The following is a 15,127-nucleotide window of genomic DNA, read 5'->3' on the forward strand; positions in this document are numbered from 1 at the left end:
ACGCTAAATTAATAGTAAGCAATCAGTTAAGGATAAAATTCTCTCTCTACTTTTTGTGGATATGGGAGCATCCAGTTCCCATTGTGGGATTTGCAGATGGGGATGTTCAGCACCTCTGAAGAGCAGGCCTAACTTCCACGGATGTTACTGTGAGATGGTTACCTATACTCACTTTCCCACAACAGTGGGAGAAGGGTTAACAAGTGTCTCTTGTACTGTACCTTTAAAACTCACCATCCATGCAACAGTAGGAAGACACTTGCAATGTTATGATCAGAGCTTGCATTGAAAATGGCAGTAGCTTTTAGTACCTGATTGCTTTGTTAAATCTCCCTTTAAAATAAGGCCAATTGCAAGTATAGAACTTACCGTCCCTTGTGTATTCAACAACTGAATTTAAGAAAAAAAGGTTCAAAAGTGCAGCCAGTTTGTAAAGAAGTCATTTCCAGGATGACTGCATTACCTTGGCACCTGAGCATTAACTGTTGAAATGTAAACACTATTAGGGCAGAGAAGGAAAAGTGGAACAATCATTTAAATTAAAATAGATTACAGCTTTGCTTCTGTTAGATGGAGTAGTATTAATATTTCTCACCAGGGAATACATAAGTAACTTGGCCTTGATGTTTACACAGAGCAGTCCTTCTGGGAAGACCCTTTCCTAGTCATTGTGCAAGACTAGCGAAAGAATACCAGAAAATATTTTAGTTACACAAGTTTTTACAACAGCTACTCAAAGCAGTGAACTGTAGTTTCCAGACATGCAAAATTTCAAATTATGTAAAGTATTTTTATAACCTCTCTCTATAATATTAAGAACTAGTTGAATGGTAAGTCATTTTCCCCTCTTTCAGTCCCATCAAAAAATATTTGAAACTACATGTATCTGATTGGCAATTCAACTTTAAAACTGTACAAGTAGATTATACTATCTGATAGTTATTCCAGTTTTATACCAGTGTAACTACAATGCAGTCAACTGTTACTCTAGATTTACACCACCATAAGAGCAAAATCTCAGCCAAGAACTTGTATTTGATAAGAGCTTTTACCATTTCACCAATATTTCCCAAACAGGGACAGAATTCGAATCTTTAAGCCAGATTCTACCCATAGAAAGAAGAATTTCGTAACCAAAAGTGTGTAAAACAAAATTAGAATGGTTTCTTTCATGCATGTTTTAAAAATAAGCAACAAGTGTATAAGCTAACACTACCCATTTTCCCTTTCCTACTTATTTTTTCCATGAAATTATGACAATGCTGAGTCTGAGAGTTGACTGTCACCAAAAACAAGTTTATGCTTTTACTGCAAGATTAAGCAGAGTAAAAAACTAATTCAAACGTATCAAAAGAGTAACCAGAAGAAGGGAAGAGTATTGCTGTTTTATTTAAGTTTGGTTTATTCCAATGTGAAAGTTCCAATTTCACTTTAATATCTGAAATTCTCTAGTTGTTATGGTCATTCAAAACCATAAAGCAGAAAGAGGGTTAGAAAGTCAACTCCAGCACCATCTCAAAATTATTTAGGGGAAAATTTAATCAATATGCATCACATGACCTTTACAATAACCGCAATACTGACAACCATGACACTTCAATATGCTTCCCTGGAAGTAAATACTTAAAAAAAAAAAAAAAAAGGTAGTCTACTCTTGAGCCATTAATATGTGGATTATTAGAACAAGCTCCTGCAAGTAATCTTGAGAAACCCAAGATAAGGTATAGCCACTTAAACTGATGCTAATATCTAAACACATTCACATTTCAAGTTTGAAATTTATTTGTATACTTTTGACTAAAGGATTTGTTTTCAAATTAGACAATTTAAATTGCATATCAAATTCCGAAATACCAACACATTGTATAAATAACAGCTTAAAGAGTATTTGTTAAAATACAGAAAATATGCAATTTTCAATTTGCTTGAGAAACTCTTTGCAATAGAGGTGACAGGAATTGGGTTGGCCAAAGATTATTTTTTGTTTTTGAATAAAGACTGCAATGTCTGTAGTTTCATTTACTTTTGCTGATTAAAAACCTACCAAATATATCTACAACCCCATCCCCCCCCCACACCCCCTAAACTCCCCAAAGTTACTTTTCTAAAGGCTGTAGAAATGGTAAAGAAACATTACATTTTTAACTGCATAAGCATGAAAACTTAAAGCTATAGACACTGCAGGTCAATTCAAACAGTATTCAAGAGTCCTATAAAAGTGAATGAGACATGTTTGTTTCCATTGCTCCATCAGACAATTCAAGAGTTAAGTTTGCTTGATAGCAGCGACGTGGATGTTTGCTGGCCCAATTAAGTGTTCCAAGTTGATTTTTTTTTTCAGTTTGGCCCACTGAAGTCCAGTAATCAGAAGTCAGTTCAAAACACAGAAATAAGAGCAAAGACTCCATATAATAAAGCACAGGGATATGCTACTAGAAGCTGTTGTCCTTCCATTGCTAAGGCAGAAATGAAGATTTTGGAAGCAGAAAAACTGCACCATCCAATAATTCCAGCAGTGAGAATAATTCCCATCATTCCCCTGTAACATACAAGATAAGAACAGTTTAAAAAGGTAGGGGTGTTTGTGTATGTTTAGATGAACGCAGGAATTAGAATATTTTCTAGTAAGTTAAATATGTTTCAAAGGTTGATTGTTTTTAAACTTTGGACTGAATTTTATCATTGAGGGTTTTTAAATAAAAAGTACATGGAATTTCAGTAAATATAAAATTAGTATTACTATTCAGTAAAGATTTTAGAATGACACTAGTTAAAGAGACAAATTAAGTTCTAAGTACAAAAAGGTTTAGAACTGCGTAAACTCAAAACAAGGTGTTCCTTTGTACTTCTGTACAAGTAGCTTCCTGTGATGAGTAATGAAGTTAGTGATTTTCTTTTATGCTGGGCATTTAACTTAGTTTTCCAGACTCAACATTAATTAAAATTTAATCTATATTTCTTACATTATTTTAGCTTTCTATATCCTGATATACAACTTGTTTGAGTTGTTTGACAAGTAAATATGTCTGAAGTATGCTATAATTTGAATCTAAAAGTAATTTGTAATAACTGAAAATGGACAGTGTGAATAAGTGTTCATGCTGTATAAGCATTTACTTCATTTGACAAATCCATTATTAATATAGTATAAATTCCATCTAACAGAACTTCCCCCCAATGGGAGAAAAATCCACAATATATGGAAGCAGGATTTTATTATAAATAGTTAGTATGGATACTTACTGCAAAGAAAATATAACTGCAAAACTGGAAAGCAGGATCATAGGAAGAAGACAGTATCCCAGGACACTAGCAACACAGCCAAACGAGACGCCCGTCATGCTCATTAAGTTCAGGAGGCAAAACATTCCTAAACATCCAATTGCACTAATTCCATACACATACCCAAACTGAATTTTACCAACCTAAAGATGAGAGGAGTAACACAAGTTAAACATGTTTTGTCTTAAAGTTGACTAAATACTGCATTTTACAAATAATAATGAGAGTATAAGATTGAGGTAATCTTTGACCTAGTGGTGAATCTGAAGTAGAATTTAGGGGATAAAGATGAAGAGGATTAAGAAAGGCATCCCACAAACAATCCAGAGTACTTGTATACTGAAATGTCCAATAGGCATATTTACCATATCAGTTTTCAATTACAAAACGTGGTGCATCTAACCAGCTGCAAACTTAGTGTGCTTATGTAACGTAGTTCTAGTTGGGCTACAAAATCTTATGAACTCTGCTTGATTTACTCCATTATATTTGCATATTGATCCCACTCTGAAGATTATCTGAATGGTTTTTGATCAGCACCTTTACCACGGAAATGATTAACTACTAAATAAAACATGTAAATTAGTGATGTACTGAAAAATGTTGCATGTGACATAACTCTTTCCATCTCTACCAATGATTCAGATTCTTGATTTTTGCCTCAAGGGGGTAAATTGTTTTTTGTGAAGTGCCAGGCATAGGTACAGCACAGTGTAAATTCATCATCATAAAATATTTCAAGTTTTTTGTTTCCTATCTAGAATTATTTTTGGTCTTGTAAAATAGTGTTAATACACTATTTAAAAATTTGATTCCATGATATTTAGGCATGTAACCTCTCAGGGCATGACTTGGAGACACGGCTTAAGAATGCATCCAATTTGGACAGAGCTGCGTGACTGCATTAGATTGGCAGATAGGAAAGTGTTTGAACTCCGGTGTTCAATGCACAGGGAAGTCATTCTTTAATTTTTAGACAGAGCAAAAAACTGTACCAAATGACTGAGTGCTACAGAGACATAGTGAGATAGCTGGGAAAAGCAGGCTGTGACATGCTGAGTTCTAGACCCAAAAGCAGTGCTGTTCAGAGGCAGTATCAGCCAAATGACTGATATTGCAAAAAATTCAAGACATTCAATAAACAGAATCCTGAGTTTTATTAAGTGATATACCCACCACTGTAATATCCTCCCATATACCATGTTCTCAGCTGTTTTCATTTCAGTATATTTCCTATTGTCTTAACCCTACCTGTTATGCCTACTGTACACATGACCATTTTCAGATCAGTTTTCAATTCACTCTCAAACTGGTAACACATACAAGTGGTTATTTTCTTCACTCTAGAGCAGGAAGGCTCTGAGTTATTACAGAGCATTCTTTCCCTGGTGGGTCTCGCCCACATGGTCAGGGTCTAACTGATGGCCATATTTGGACTCGGGAAGGAATTTTCCCTGGGTCAGATTGGCAGAGACCCTGGGGTTTTTTTTGCCTTCAGCATGGGGCATGAGTCACTTTCAGGTTTAAACTAGTGTAAATGGTAAATTCTCTAACTTGACATCTTTAAACCATTATTCGAGGACTTCAGTGACTCAGCCAGAGGTTAGGGGTCTATTACAGGCATGGGTGGGTGGGTGAGGTTCTGGGGCCTGCAATGTGCAGGACTAGACTATCATAATGGTCCCTTCTGACCTTAAAGTCGGAGTCTTAAATTGGTTAATATTACAAAATAAAAACAAATGGTAATGCAACTTAATAAGTTTCAGTAACTAAAATATTCTTGCTGATGACCGATTGAATAAAATGTAGCTGAGCATGTCAAGGAGACATTTGGAAATTTATAAGATAAAATTACACCTCATGAATTGTCCATTACAGAGAGAACATATTCCTCTCAGTAGGAGGGCCCTCAATACTAGGGGCCCCATTTTCCTTAAAAATAAGCATCAGAGGTGAAATTTATTAAAAATACTGAAATGTACAATGACAAGGAAGTTGGCTTGTTCCTACTTTGTCATATACTAAATCATTTAAGCTTCAGAAAACTAAATATTGCTTTATACTTCACGGATACCAATGATGAAAGATTATGCTTCCTTTCAGCTCTGTAGATAAAAGCAATAACTTTAGGTCAATCTTATTCCAATTAAGTTTAATTGGCAAAACACCTATAGCAGTGGTCACCAGCGAGAATCACTATCGATATCTAGTTTACACATACTGAGCTTGAAGGGGCCTGACTCCAAAGATCTCTGGTGCTTTTCTCAGTGTTTTTGGACTATGAATTAAACAATTACATTCTATGTATCTTACCAGCAATTATGCAGATTTGACAAGATGAGAACTGAAACTCCTGCCAAATCCAGTCTCATTCATTTCTTTTCCTGCTACTTGCAATGGGTGTAGCACTGTGTATCCCAAGATGTTGATGTGATGGTCCTCTGGATTCTCTACAGGTTACATGAAAAGACATTCCATCTCTTGTTTCCGGGGTTTCTCCTTTTCCCTAGGCATTTTCTTACCATACGCTGCTAGCAGTTGGTGTGGAGTCTTGCCTGCAGTACACCGTCTCTAAGTGCTTTTACAATCGGAAAGACTTCCATCAAGGGGCTTTGAATCCAGGCCCCCAGGAATCATGCTTCTAAGACAGGCCGTCCTGCAGGTTAAATCAAGAGCCTTTGAGTTCTTGTATTATCTATGTAGGCCAAATGGAATTTTTGATTCATAGGATGTACACTTGAGACCCTTCCACCAAATCTTCTCTTTCATTTAGTCACTGGACAGAGAGTAGATTTGCTTGCTTAGCTTAAACTCGGCTGGTTGCAATCTGTAACAACTGCATAAGGCTCCAAAGGGTCTTGTCAGTCAGAAGACCATTGGTCCTTCTCAATAGGCTTCCAATCAGCAATTCAGATCTCATGGCAGTACTTTGTAATAGCGGTGTAGCCTGTCTAGTTGATGTCTTCTGGATGTGAGTCACGATCCCTAATCCTCAACCATAGCATTGTGAACCTCCTTTATTAGTAATTTTTTTCTTAAACACAATCAGCTTTCAAATTGTCCAGATTAAGCGAACAATGAGTTATCAAGTGCCGTTCACGTTGAGTGGAGACATTCCATCTCCACGAGGTTATTTCAATGCATCAGAAACTGGCATGAAAGAAAATCTACTAAATGTATAAACGGAATATGTATCAAGAGCCAAAACCGTAGATAAAGCAACCAAATTAAAACATTTTGTGCAAATAAAACAATTACATTCTATTGAAACTGTGTTCCTGGCATCAAAGACATCTTGATTTGCACAAGGAGAAGAAACTGAAATATGGTTAAAATTGTAGATTTAACTTTATAAAACCAAGGACAATGAGCCATCTGATTTTTTCCCCCAAAAAATTGTGACTATGGTCCTCAGTCTTCATGACAATAGAAGCCATATTACACAAAATCAAGATATTCAAAGAAGTCACTACATAAAGCAACATGGCACATTACATACTGAGCTTGAAGGGCCTGACCCAAAGCATGGTGAGGACAATGGAAAGACTTCCATCAAGGGGCTTTGAATCAGGCCCCAAATCATGTACTAATGAGCCACAAATCCTTGGTCAAGGCCTGTTTTGTGACTTTCCAGGCCATGGAGATTCTTATGAGAGACCTAAGGAAAATTTAGCTTTTCTCAGTGTTTTTGGACTATGATTAACACATTAATATTTTGCAATCTGTATCTTACCAGCAATAACGTGGCTCCAAACGCAAGACAGAAGACCATTGGTCCTGCCAAATCAGTCTCATTCATGATGCTGCCATCTGCTACTTTTAATGGGTGTAGCACTGTTAGTGTCTTCTGCCAGATGTGGTCGAAATTGATCCCTAATTCTACAGGTTACATGAAAAGAATTATGCAGATTTGTTTCCCTTTTTATTTCTCCTTTTCCCCCATTTTCTTCACCATTTCTTTTTCCTGCCCCGTCACTTTCAAATCTGCTCCAGACTGAAGGCAAGACAATGAAGGTTATCAAGTGCCGTTCTTTAGATGGCCAAAGAATTATAGGAGACATTCCATCTGTCCTTTAAGGGGTTGAGTGCACTGTCTCTGTGGCACTCCAGTTCTCAACTGCTCAGGAGTGCGGGACTGCTAGTCTCTAAGGCCCAGATTCTGCATTCAGATCTCCTTGGGCAGACCCAATGACAGGATTGCTTCTAAGACTGACCGTCTGCATGGTACAGCTTTGATTTACCAACTCAAGGAGTGGGACATTATCTATGTAGATTAGTAAACGAATTTTGCTTAGCAATAGGATGTACATGATCTGCTTCCACCCAAAGTGTACTTCCCTTGTCATTAGTAACAGGAAAGGTAATTTGTCTTAAACTCTGACTGAGAGCATAACAATGTATAGAGAAGGTGAAAAATCCAGCCATCAGTCCAAGTATTCTCAATATCTATCAATTCTGGCACCTTGTATTCTATGTAGGACATATCCTACATGTTTATTACTCCCTTCCTCAAATTAGAATTTGGGTTCTAAAAAAGTCAGTGATTTATAATTAAAGAGGCACTATCAATTAAAAAAACTTTTGTTGTTGCAAATAACACCTATTATAACAGACTGAGGAAAAAAATCTGTACTTTTATTCCCACATTTGACAATGTCATGTACAGTCAATTTCCCATTTAATTTGTGTGACTTTCACAGACCAACAGGGGAAAGAAATAAAGAGAATGTGACTGTAAAGTGAGAAATTGGCAGGGAAACTCAGAGGCAGGCATGACAGATGCAATTAACTAGAGAGTACATTCCTTACTTCTCAGATTACCCCCAAGTTAGGGGCAGTTTCGGAGATGACTAGTAAAGAACAAGTTATACCTTCTAGTAAGGGTGGCTCATCCTCAAAATTGCTTCCATAGAAAGACTGTGCTGTAGTTGGAGTGTATGTTTGTGTTGGCTGGTAAATCTGCCCTGTGTAAGGCTGCTGTTGCTGCATCATCTCTGGAGGGACAAATCCACTTTGCTGAGAGTAGTCATAGCCACTATATTGTCTGCAGAGAACAACATAATATTATTGGCAGGCACAGATTTTTTTTAAACCTTTCCCCGGTCACATAAGACACTCTTTCGATAACAACTTGGTATACAATATACAATCTTGTTTAGCTAACTTTTTAAGTGAAGTTAATTGCTCCTCCCACCCTAAATGTGTAGCTGCACAAGGAGTAAAGTGCGACCTGAAAAGGTATATGGGTTTATGGACTCCTTATCTCCAGGTCTCTAATTTAAGTAATCCGGTCAAATCTTGCTTAGTTTATAAGATTTTACACCTTTTTACCATCAGATATCACATAGTGATAAGAAAATTTAGAAGCCTACAAGTACACCTCTACCTCAATATAACGCGGTCCTCGGGAGACAAAAATCTTACCGCGCTATAGGTGAGACTGCGTTATATCGAACTTGCTTTGGCCCCCCCTGCTCCCTGTCCCCTAACCGCCCCCTCCAGAGACCTCGGTCCCTAATCACCCCCAGGACTCCACCCTGCCCTCTGACAGGCACTCACTGGCAGCAGCGGGAAGCAGAACAGCCCGGCCCCAGCCCGCTCCACTCTGCCAGCTCCCAGCTGCAACGCTCCGCTTCCTGCCACAGGTGAGTACTGGGAGGCGTCCTTTCCCCAACCTCCCTGCACTCACCAGTGGCGAGAAGCGGAGCGCCGCGGCTGGAAGCTGACACGCTGATCCACCGGAGCGCTGCTTTACCGCGTTGTATGCGAACCCGTGTTATATCAGGTCACGTTATATCGGGGTAGAGGTGTAGTAGCATTTTCAGGCCAAAACCAATCCAAGTCCTTTTAATTTGAAAATATGACAAGATTGGGCCCACAGAAGACTAGCAAAAGGTATCTGTCAATTCAAATGTAGCCCCTTCAGTTGTATATCTGATTCCTATAATTTATCAAATGACAGCATGAATTTATACTCAGTATTAAATCCTATATTTAACAGTGCTCAATCTTGAAAGGAGATCAAAAGTCTTCATATTGTTTAAGCTTCCCATATGATATTTTCATAGAGTTAAAAAGCCTAGTCAAATTGAGTATCTTCCCCCTTCCCATATAACAATTGCATCAGACACCACTCTTACCATACATGTGATGAGGATTATGACATTCAGAGCGTAAGCACACATTATGACATCTACCATCATCACCTGATGCAGATGACAACCTTAGTAATATTTCAGTTTCTAACTCAAATTTTCTCAAATTCTGGTCACAGAAGACTTTTGAATACAAGCTGTTTGAACTGTGTGGTTGCGTCCACACGCTTCAAAACAAAAAGATTTTAACACTTTACTATCTCACAGGTGGCCTGAACTAGTACTGCAAAATTTCACCTGCAAAGAATCACTACTGTGACACCCAGAGGGGTACCTAATCACTTCTGAGAAACCTCCTCTTATAGATGTTATATAAAAATACTGTTATGTTGTATGTCTAATAGTGTTGTTCTTCAATAGGTCTCTTTTCTCCACTCATTGTGTAAGCACATTATATCATTTAATGCTAATAAGTTCTTTCTGCACATCAATGAAAGAAACTGCCAAGACTGTAGAGACACAATGGTCTGTATTTTCCCTTTTCTCCATCTGCTCAAAACCCACGCCTAGAAGGGACCCTCCACAAGCAAATTTCCTTTTCCACCCCTATGGAAGGAAAACTCAGACACCTCTGCAGCACTGTGATCCTCTGGACCCTCCTGAAGGTGCACTGACACATTTACTTCTCTTCCCTATCTGCTTTCCCCCACCCACACAGAAATTCCCCTTTCTAAGCCTACATGCCTTCTCACATGGATGAACACGAGTTGCTGGTGAAGAGTCAATATGGCTTTTTGTACAGAGAAATCACGTGTCACCAATCTATTAGAATTTTTTGAGTGAGGGGGTCAACAAACATGTGGACAAGGGTGATCCAGTGGATATAGTGCACTTGGACTTTCAGAAAGCCTTTGACAAGATCTCTCGCCAAAGGCTCTTGAGCAAAGTAAGCATTCATGGGATAAGGGGGAAGGTCCTCTCATGGATCAATAACTGGTTAAAAGACAGGAAACACAGGGTAGGAATACATTATCAGTTTTCAGAATGGAGAGTGGTAAATAGGACTATCCCCCAGGGATCTGTACTGGGACCGTGCTGTTTAACATATTCATAAATTATTTGGAAAAAGGGATAAAAACAGTGAGGTGGCGTAATTTACAGATGATACACAATTATTCAAGATAGTTAAATCCAAAGAAGATTATGAAGAGTTACAAAGGGATCTGACAAAACTGGATAACTGGACAACAAAATGGCAGATGAAATTCACTGTTGACAAATGCACAGTGGAAAACATAATCCCAACTATATATACAAAATAATGGGATTTAAATTAGCTGTTACCACTCAAAGGGAAAAAAAAAAAAAGATCTTAGAATCATTGTTGCTACTTCATAGAATCATAGAACTATAGGACTAATAGGGATCTTGAGAGGTCTTCTAGTTCAGTCCTCTGCACTTCAAGGCAGGACTGCATATTATCTAGATCATACCTGAAAGGTGTTCTTAAAAATCTCCACTGACCGATTCTACAACCTCCCTAGGCACTTTATTCCAGTGCTTAACTACCTGGACATTTAGGAAGTTTTTCCTGATGTCCAACCTAAACTGTCCTTTGCTGCAATTTAAGCGCACTGCTTCTTGTCCTATCCTCAGAGGTTAAGGAAAACAATTTTTCTCCCTCTTCCTTTTAACAACCTTTTCTGTACTTGAAAACTATTATGTCCCCCTTCAGTCTTTTCTTCTCCAGACTAAACACACACAATTTTTTCAGTCTTCCTTCATGGGTCATGTTTTCCAGACCTTTAATCATTTTTGTTGCTCTTCTCTGGACTTTCTCCAATTTGTCCACATCTTTTCTGAAATGTGTCAGGCAAACAAAATTTAAAAAATGAAAAAATAAAAAAATAAAATGAAAACAAAAATAAAATAAAAAATACAAAACACATGATGGGGCTAATTTAGCTTGGGCTACTAATAGGGAAAGAGATCTTACAAAGATGATAAGAGATGTTATGTGTCGTGATAGTTCTGCAGAGTGTGCAGAGAAAAGCAAAAAGGTTCAAAAAGCAAACAGGATGTTAGGGAAGATTAAAAATAAGACTAGAGAATATTATACAAAATATATATTAAACCATATGGATCCACACATCTACGCCACATCTATAGATGTGGAAAACTCATCAAAAAAGATATAAAAGCACTAGGAAAGGTTCAAGAAAAAAAAAAGAAATGATTAGGGGTTTAGGGGTTAGATATGAAGAGGGTCCTAAAAAGAGGCTAGGAAGAGGCTAAGAGGAAGGAGGAGAAGAAGGGGGACATGTAAGATGAGGTGAGTATGATTGATGATGATGAGAAAGTGGATAAGGAAAAAAATTTAATTACTTATTTTACAAGATCAAGATAAAATAAATGAAATTAAATGAAAGCAGTTTAAAAAAAAACAAAAGGAAGGGAAGTTCTTCTTGGCTCACGCACACTCATGGAACTCCTTACCTGAGGAGGTTGGGAGGCTAGGACTATAACAATGTTAAAAGGGGAAGGGGGAATTCAAATTCATGGTGGCTAAGTCCATAAATGGCTATTAGCCAGGATGAGTAAGATCCCCCCCCCATCCTCTCTGAGAGAGGGGGATGGAGGAGATGGAGAGAGAGAGAGAGATCATTCATTGTTAGGTTCACTCCCTCAGGGGCACCTGGCATTGGCCACTGTCGGTAGACAGATACTGGGCTAGATGGACCTTTGGTCTGACCCGGTACGGCCTTTCTTATGTTCTTATGTGTCCAGTTCTGGGTGCCACAATACTCCACTTGAGACCTAATCAGCGTGGAGTAGAGTGGAAGAATTACTTCTCATGTCTTGATTACAACACTCCTGCTAATACATCCCAGAAAGATATTTGGTTTTTTTTTTTTTTGCAACAGTGTTACACTGTGTCTTCTATTTAGCTTGTGATCCATTATGATTCCCAGATCCCTTTCTGCAATACTCCTTCCTAGGCAGTCATTTCTCATTTTGCATGAAACTGATTGTTTCCTCCTTAGGTGGAGTACTTTGCATTTGTCCTTATTGAATTTCATCTTATTTACTTCAGACCATTTGTCCAGATCATTTTGAATTGTAATCCTATCCTCCAAAGCACTTGCAACCCTTCCCATGTTGGTATCATCTGCAAACTTTATAAGTGTATTCTTTATGCCATTATATAAATCATTGATGAAGATATTGAACAGAACTGGACCCAGAACTGATCCCTGCGGGATCCCACTTGATAAGCCCTTCCAGCTTGACTGTAAACCATTAATAAATTCTCTCTGGGAATGGTTTTTCAACCAGTTCTGCACCCACCTTATAGTAGCTCCATCTAGGTTATATTTCTCTAGTTTGTTTATGAGGTCATGCCAGACACTATGAAAAGCTTTACTAAAGTCAAGAAATACCACATCTACTGCTTCCCCCATTCTTTGAAAACATCTGATCAATGTACAGTGGCAGTCAAAAAAAAGCTAACAGAATGTTAGGAACCATTTGGAAAGGGAGCAATAAGATAGAAAATATCACAATGCCACTATATAAATCCATGGTACAGCCATATGTTGAATACTGTGTGCAGCTCTGATCACCCTATCTCAAAAAAAGTATTAGAATTGCGAAAGGTGCAGAGAAGGATAACAAAAATGATTAAGGGTATGGAAGAGCTTCCGTATGAGAGGAGATTAAGGAGATGGGAACTTTTCAACTTGAAAAAGAGATGACTAAGGGCAGATATGATAGAGGTCTATAAAATCATGAATGGAAGTGAAGAAAGTGAATAAGGAAGTGTTATTTACTCCTACACAACATAAGAACCAGGGGTCACCCAATGTAATTAATAGGCAGCAGGTTTAAAACAAAAAGAAGTTGTTCTTCATACAACGCACAGTCAACCTGTAGAACATGTTGCCAGGGGATGTTGTGAAGGTCAAAACTATAACTGAGTTAAAAAAAGAATTAGATAAGTTCACAGAGGATAGGTCCATCAATGGGTATTAGCCAAGATGTTCAGGGACATAACCCCATGCTTTGGGTGTCCCTAGCCCCTGACTTCCAGAAACTGGGAGAGGATGGCAGGGGATGGATTACTCAATAATTGCTATTCTGTTCATTCCCGCTGAAGCATTGGGCATTGGCCAGTGTCAGAAGAGAGGTTACTGGACTAGATGGACCATTGGTCTAACCCAGTATGGCCATTCTTATCTGGAACAGTTTTGTTGTTAGTGTGTGTTTAAGTGTTAGAAATGTAAAGAAATGCAATCATAGACAGGATAAACTAATACTATACAAGTTAGAGAATGGAAAAAAATGTACAAATTACTTATTGTATGGTTCTCCGCTTCCACTGTAATCATAGGAATGTGTCTGGTCATCAATGCTATAACTTGTTTGGTAGAAATCTGTATGGAAGTTGTCAAACCCAGACATTGCAAATTATCTGTAAAATAAGAACATCAAAGCTTGTATGAGCCACAAAGGGTCACTTTGGCTTCTGGCTGTCATACAACTCTAATAAATTGTTGATGCGGCAGACGCCTCCTTGTTTTTGTGGATACAGACTAACGCAGCTACCCCTCTGATATATGTAATACTTTAAAAATTGTGTCTACATCGCTCTGTGTGTAAATGTATAACATTTCACAGCACCGCAAGAGCTCAAAAGATGTAGATTATAATGGCTATAGGACTAGTGTTTTCCTTCCACAGTCACTAATCCATAAATTAAACGTGTCACCGGTATGATTAATAGTTACAATGGAGATGTGTTAACAAACGGGCCGAGCAACAACAGGCGCTATACAGCCAGGGAGCTACACCACAAACCTCGCTGCGTTTTCAACGTTACAAGTACGAGGCGCAGCTTTAAAGTGACAACAAAATGTGTGTTGCCCACACAGCAGGTTCACGGCCCTGACCCCCCCCCAATCCGCACGCCCCGTCTCGGGGCCCAGCCCCAATTCCTGCTACTGTCTCCCAGGAACCTGGGGCCAATCAGCTCACGCCTCCGTGCCTCAGTTTCCCCCGCTGGAAAGCAGGGACCCCGACTCAATCTCCGGCGGGGGGGAAGGGGCTCGGAGCCGTGGGAGAGCCGCGGGACGGGGTGGGTCGAAGCCCGGCGAGAAGCGGGGCAGCGCCAGGGAGAATGGGCTGGGCGGGGGCAGGGGAGCGGCCCCGCGGAAGGGCGGGGAACTGGCGGCCTCTACCTCTCCGCTAACTCACCTGGCAACCCCGCCTCGCAGCGCTGAGAGAATCCCCCCGGCGGCCGCCCCTCACCCTCCTCCGCTGCGACGTGTCACGAAACAAAAGAACCGCTTCCGGATCAAGCGGGACGGGGCATGCGCCGCGGCGGTTCCGGCCGTCCCCGAGACCTTCGCGTGACTGAGCCTGCGCCGTAACGTCTCTCGGGTGGCGCCGGTTGAGCATGCGCCGTGGAGCGTGTTTGGGGCTGTGAGGGTTACGGTGCTGGGGCTGAGAGCGGGGTTCTGGCGAGGGGCTGCGCGAGGAGAAGGGGGGGCGACAGCGGAAGGCGGGAAGAGGGATGGAGGGGGGGGCGTTGGCTGCCCCCGGGGGTATTTTGGTTGGAAACAATGATATTTCAGCAGGGACTGGGGGGCGGGCGGAGGCTGCCCAGGAGCTCGGGGGATTCCTGCCCAGCTCCAGTCCGTCAGTGCACACACCTCGGGGAGGCTCCAGGCACCGTCTGGGTCCTGCGCCTC

At 39.8% G+C, this 15,127-nt stretch overlaps 1 protein-coding gene across 4 annotated transcripts; it reads right to left on the reverse strand.

Moving 5' to 3' along the window:
- Window positions 1-1,378: 1,378 nt before the first annotated feature.
- Window positions 1,379-14,787, reverse strand: YIPF5 (Yip1 domain family member 5). Of its 4 annotated transcripts, none has more exons than XM_039486236.1 (6): window positions 14,631-14,787; window positions 13,732-13,848; window positions 8,154-8,326; window positions 7,016-7,161; window positions 3,244-3,309; window positions 1,379-2,539 (listed from the first exon to the last, which is right to left on the reverse strand). In XM_039486236.1, exons 2-6 carry the CDS (start codon window positions 13,836-13,838, stop codon window positions 2,372-2,374), a joined length of 660 nt encoding a protein of 219 aa, XP_039342170.1. In that variant the 5' UTR covers window positions 13,839-13,848; window positions 14,631-14,787; the 3' UTR covers window positions 1,379-2,371. The 4 variants fall into 4 exon arrangements, with proteins under 4 accessions (XP_039342170.1, XP_039342169.1, XP_039342171.1 ...); XM_039486235.1 differs by having other exon boundaries at window positions 3,244-3,425; XM_039486237.1 differs by lacking the exons at window positions 13,732-13,848; window positions 14,631-14,787 and adding an exon at window positions 9,258-9,417 and having other exon boundaries at window positions 3,244-3,425.
- Between the last annotated feature and the right edge of the window lie 340 nt (window positions 14,788-15,127).

Source organism: Mauremys reevesii, linkage group 8 (assembly GCF_016161935.1).
Source record: "Mauremys reevesii isolate NIE-2019 linkage group 8, ASM1616193v1, whole genome shotgun sequence".
Taxonomy (NCBI): Eukaryota; Metazoa; Chordata; order Testudines; family Geoemydidae; genus Mauremys; species Mauremys reevesii.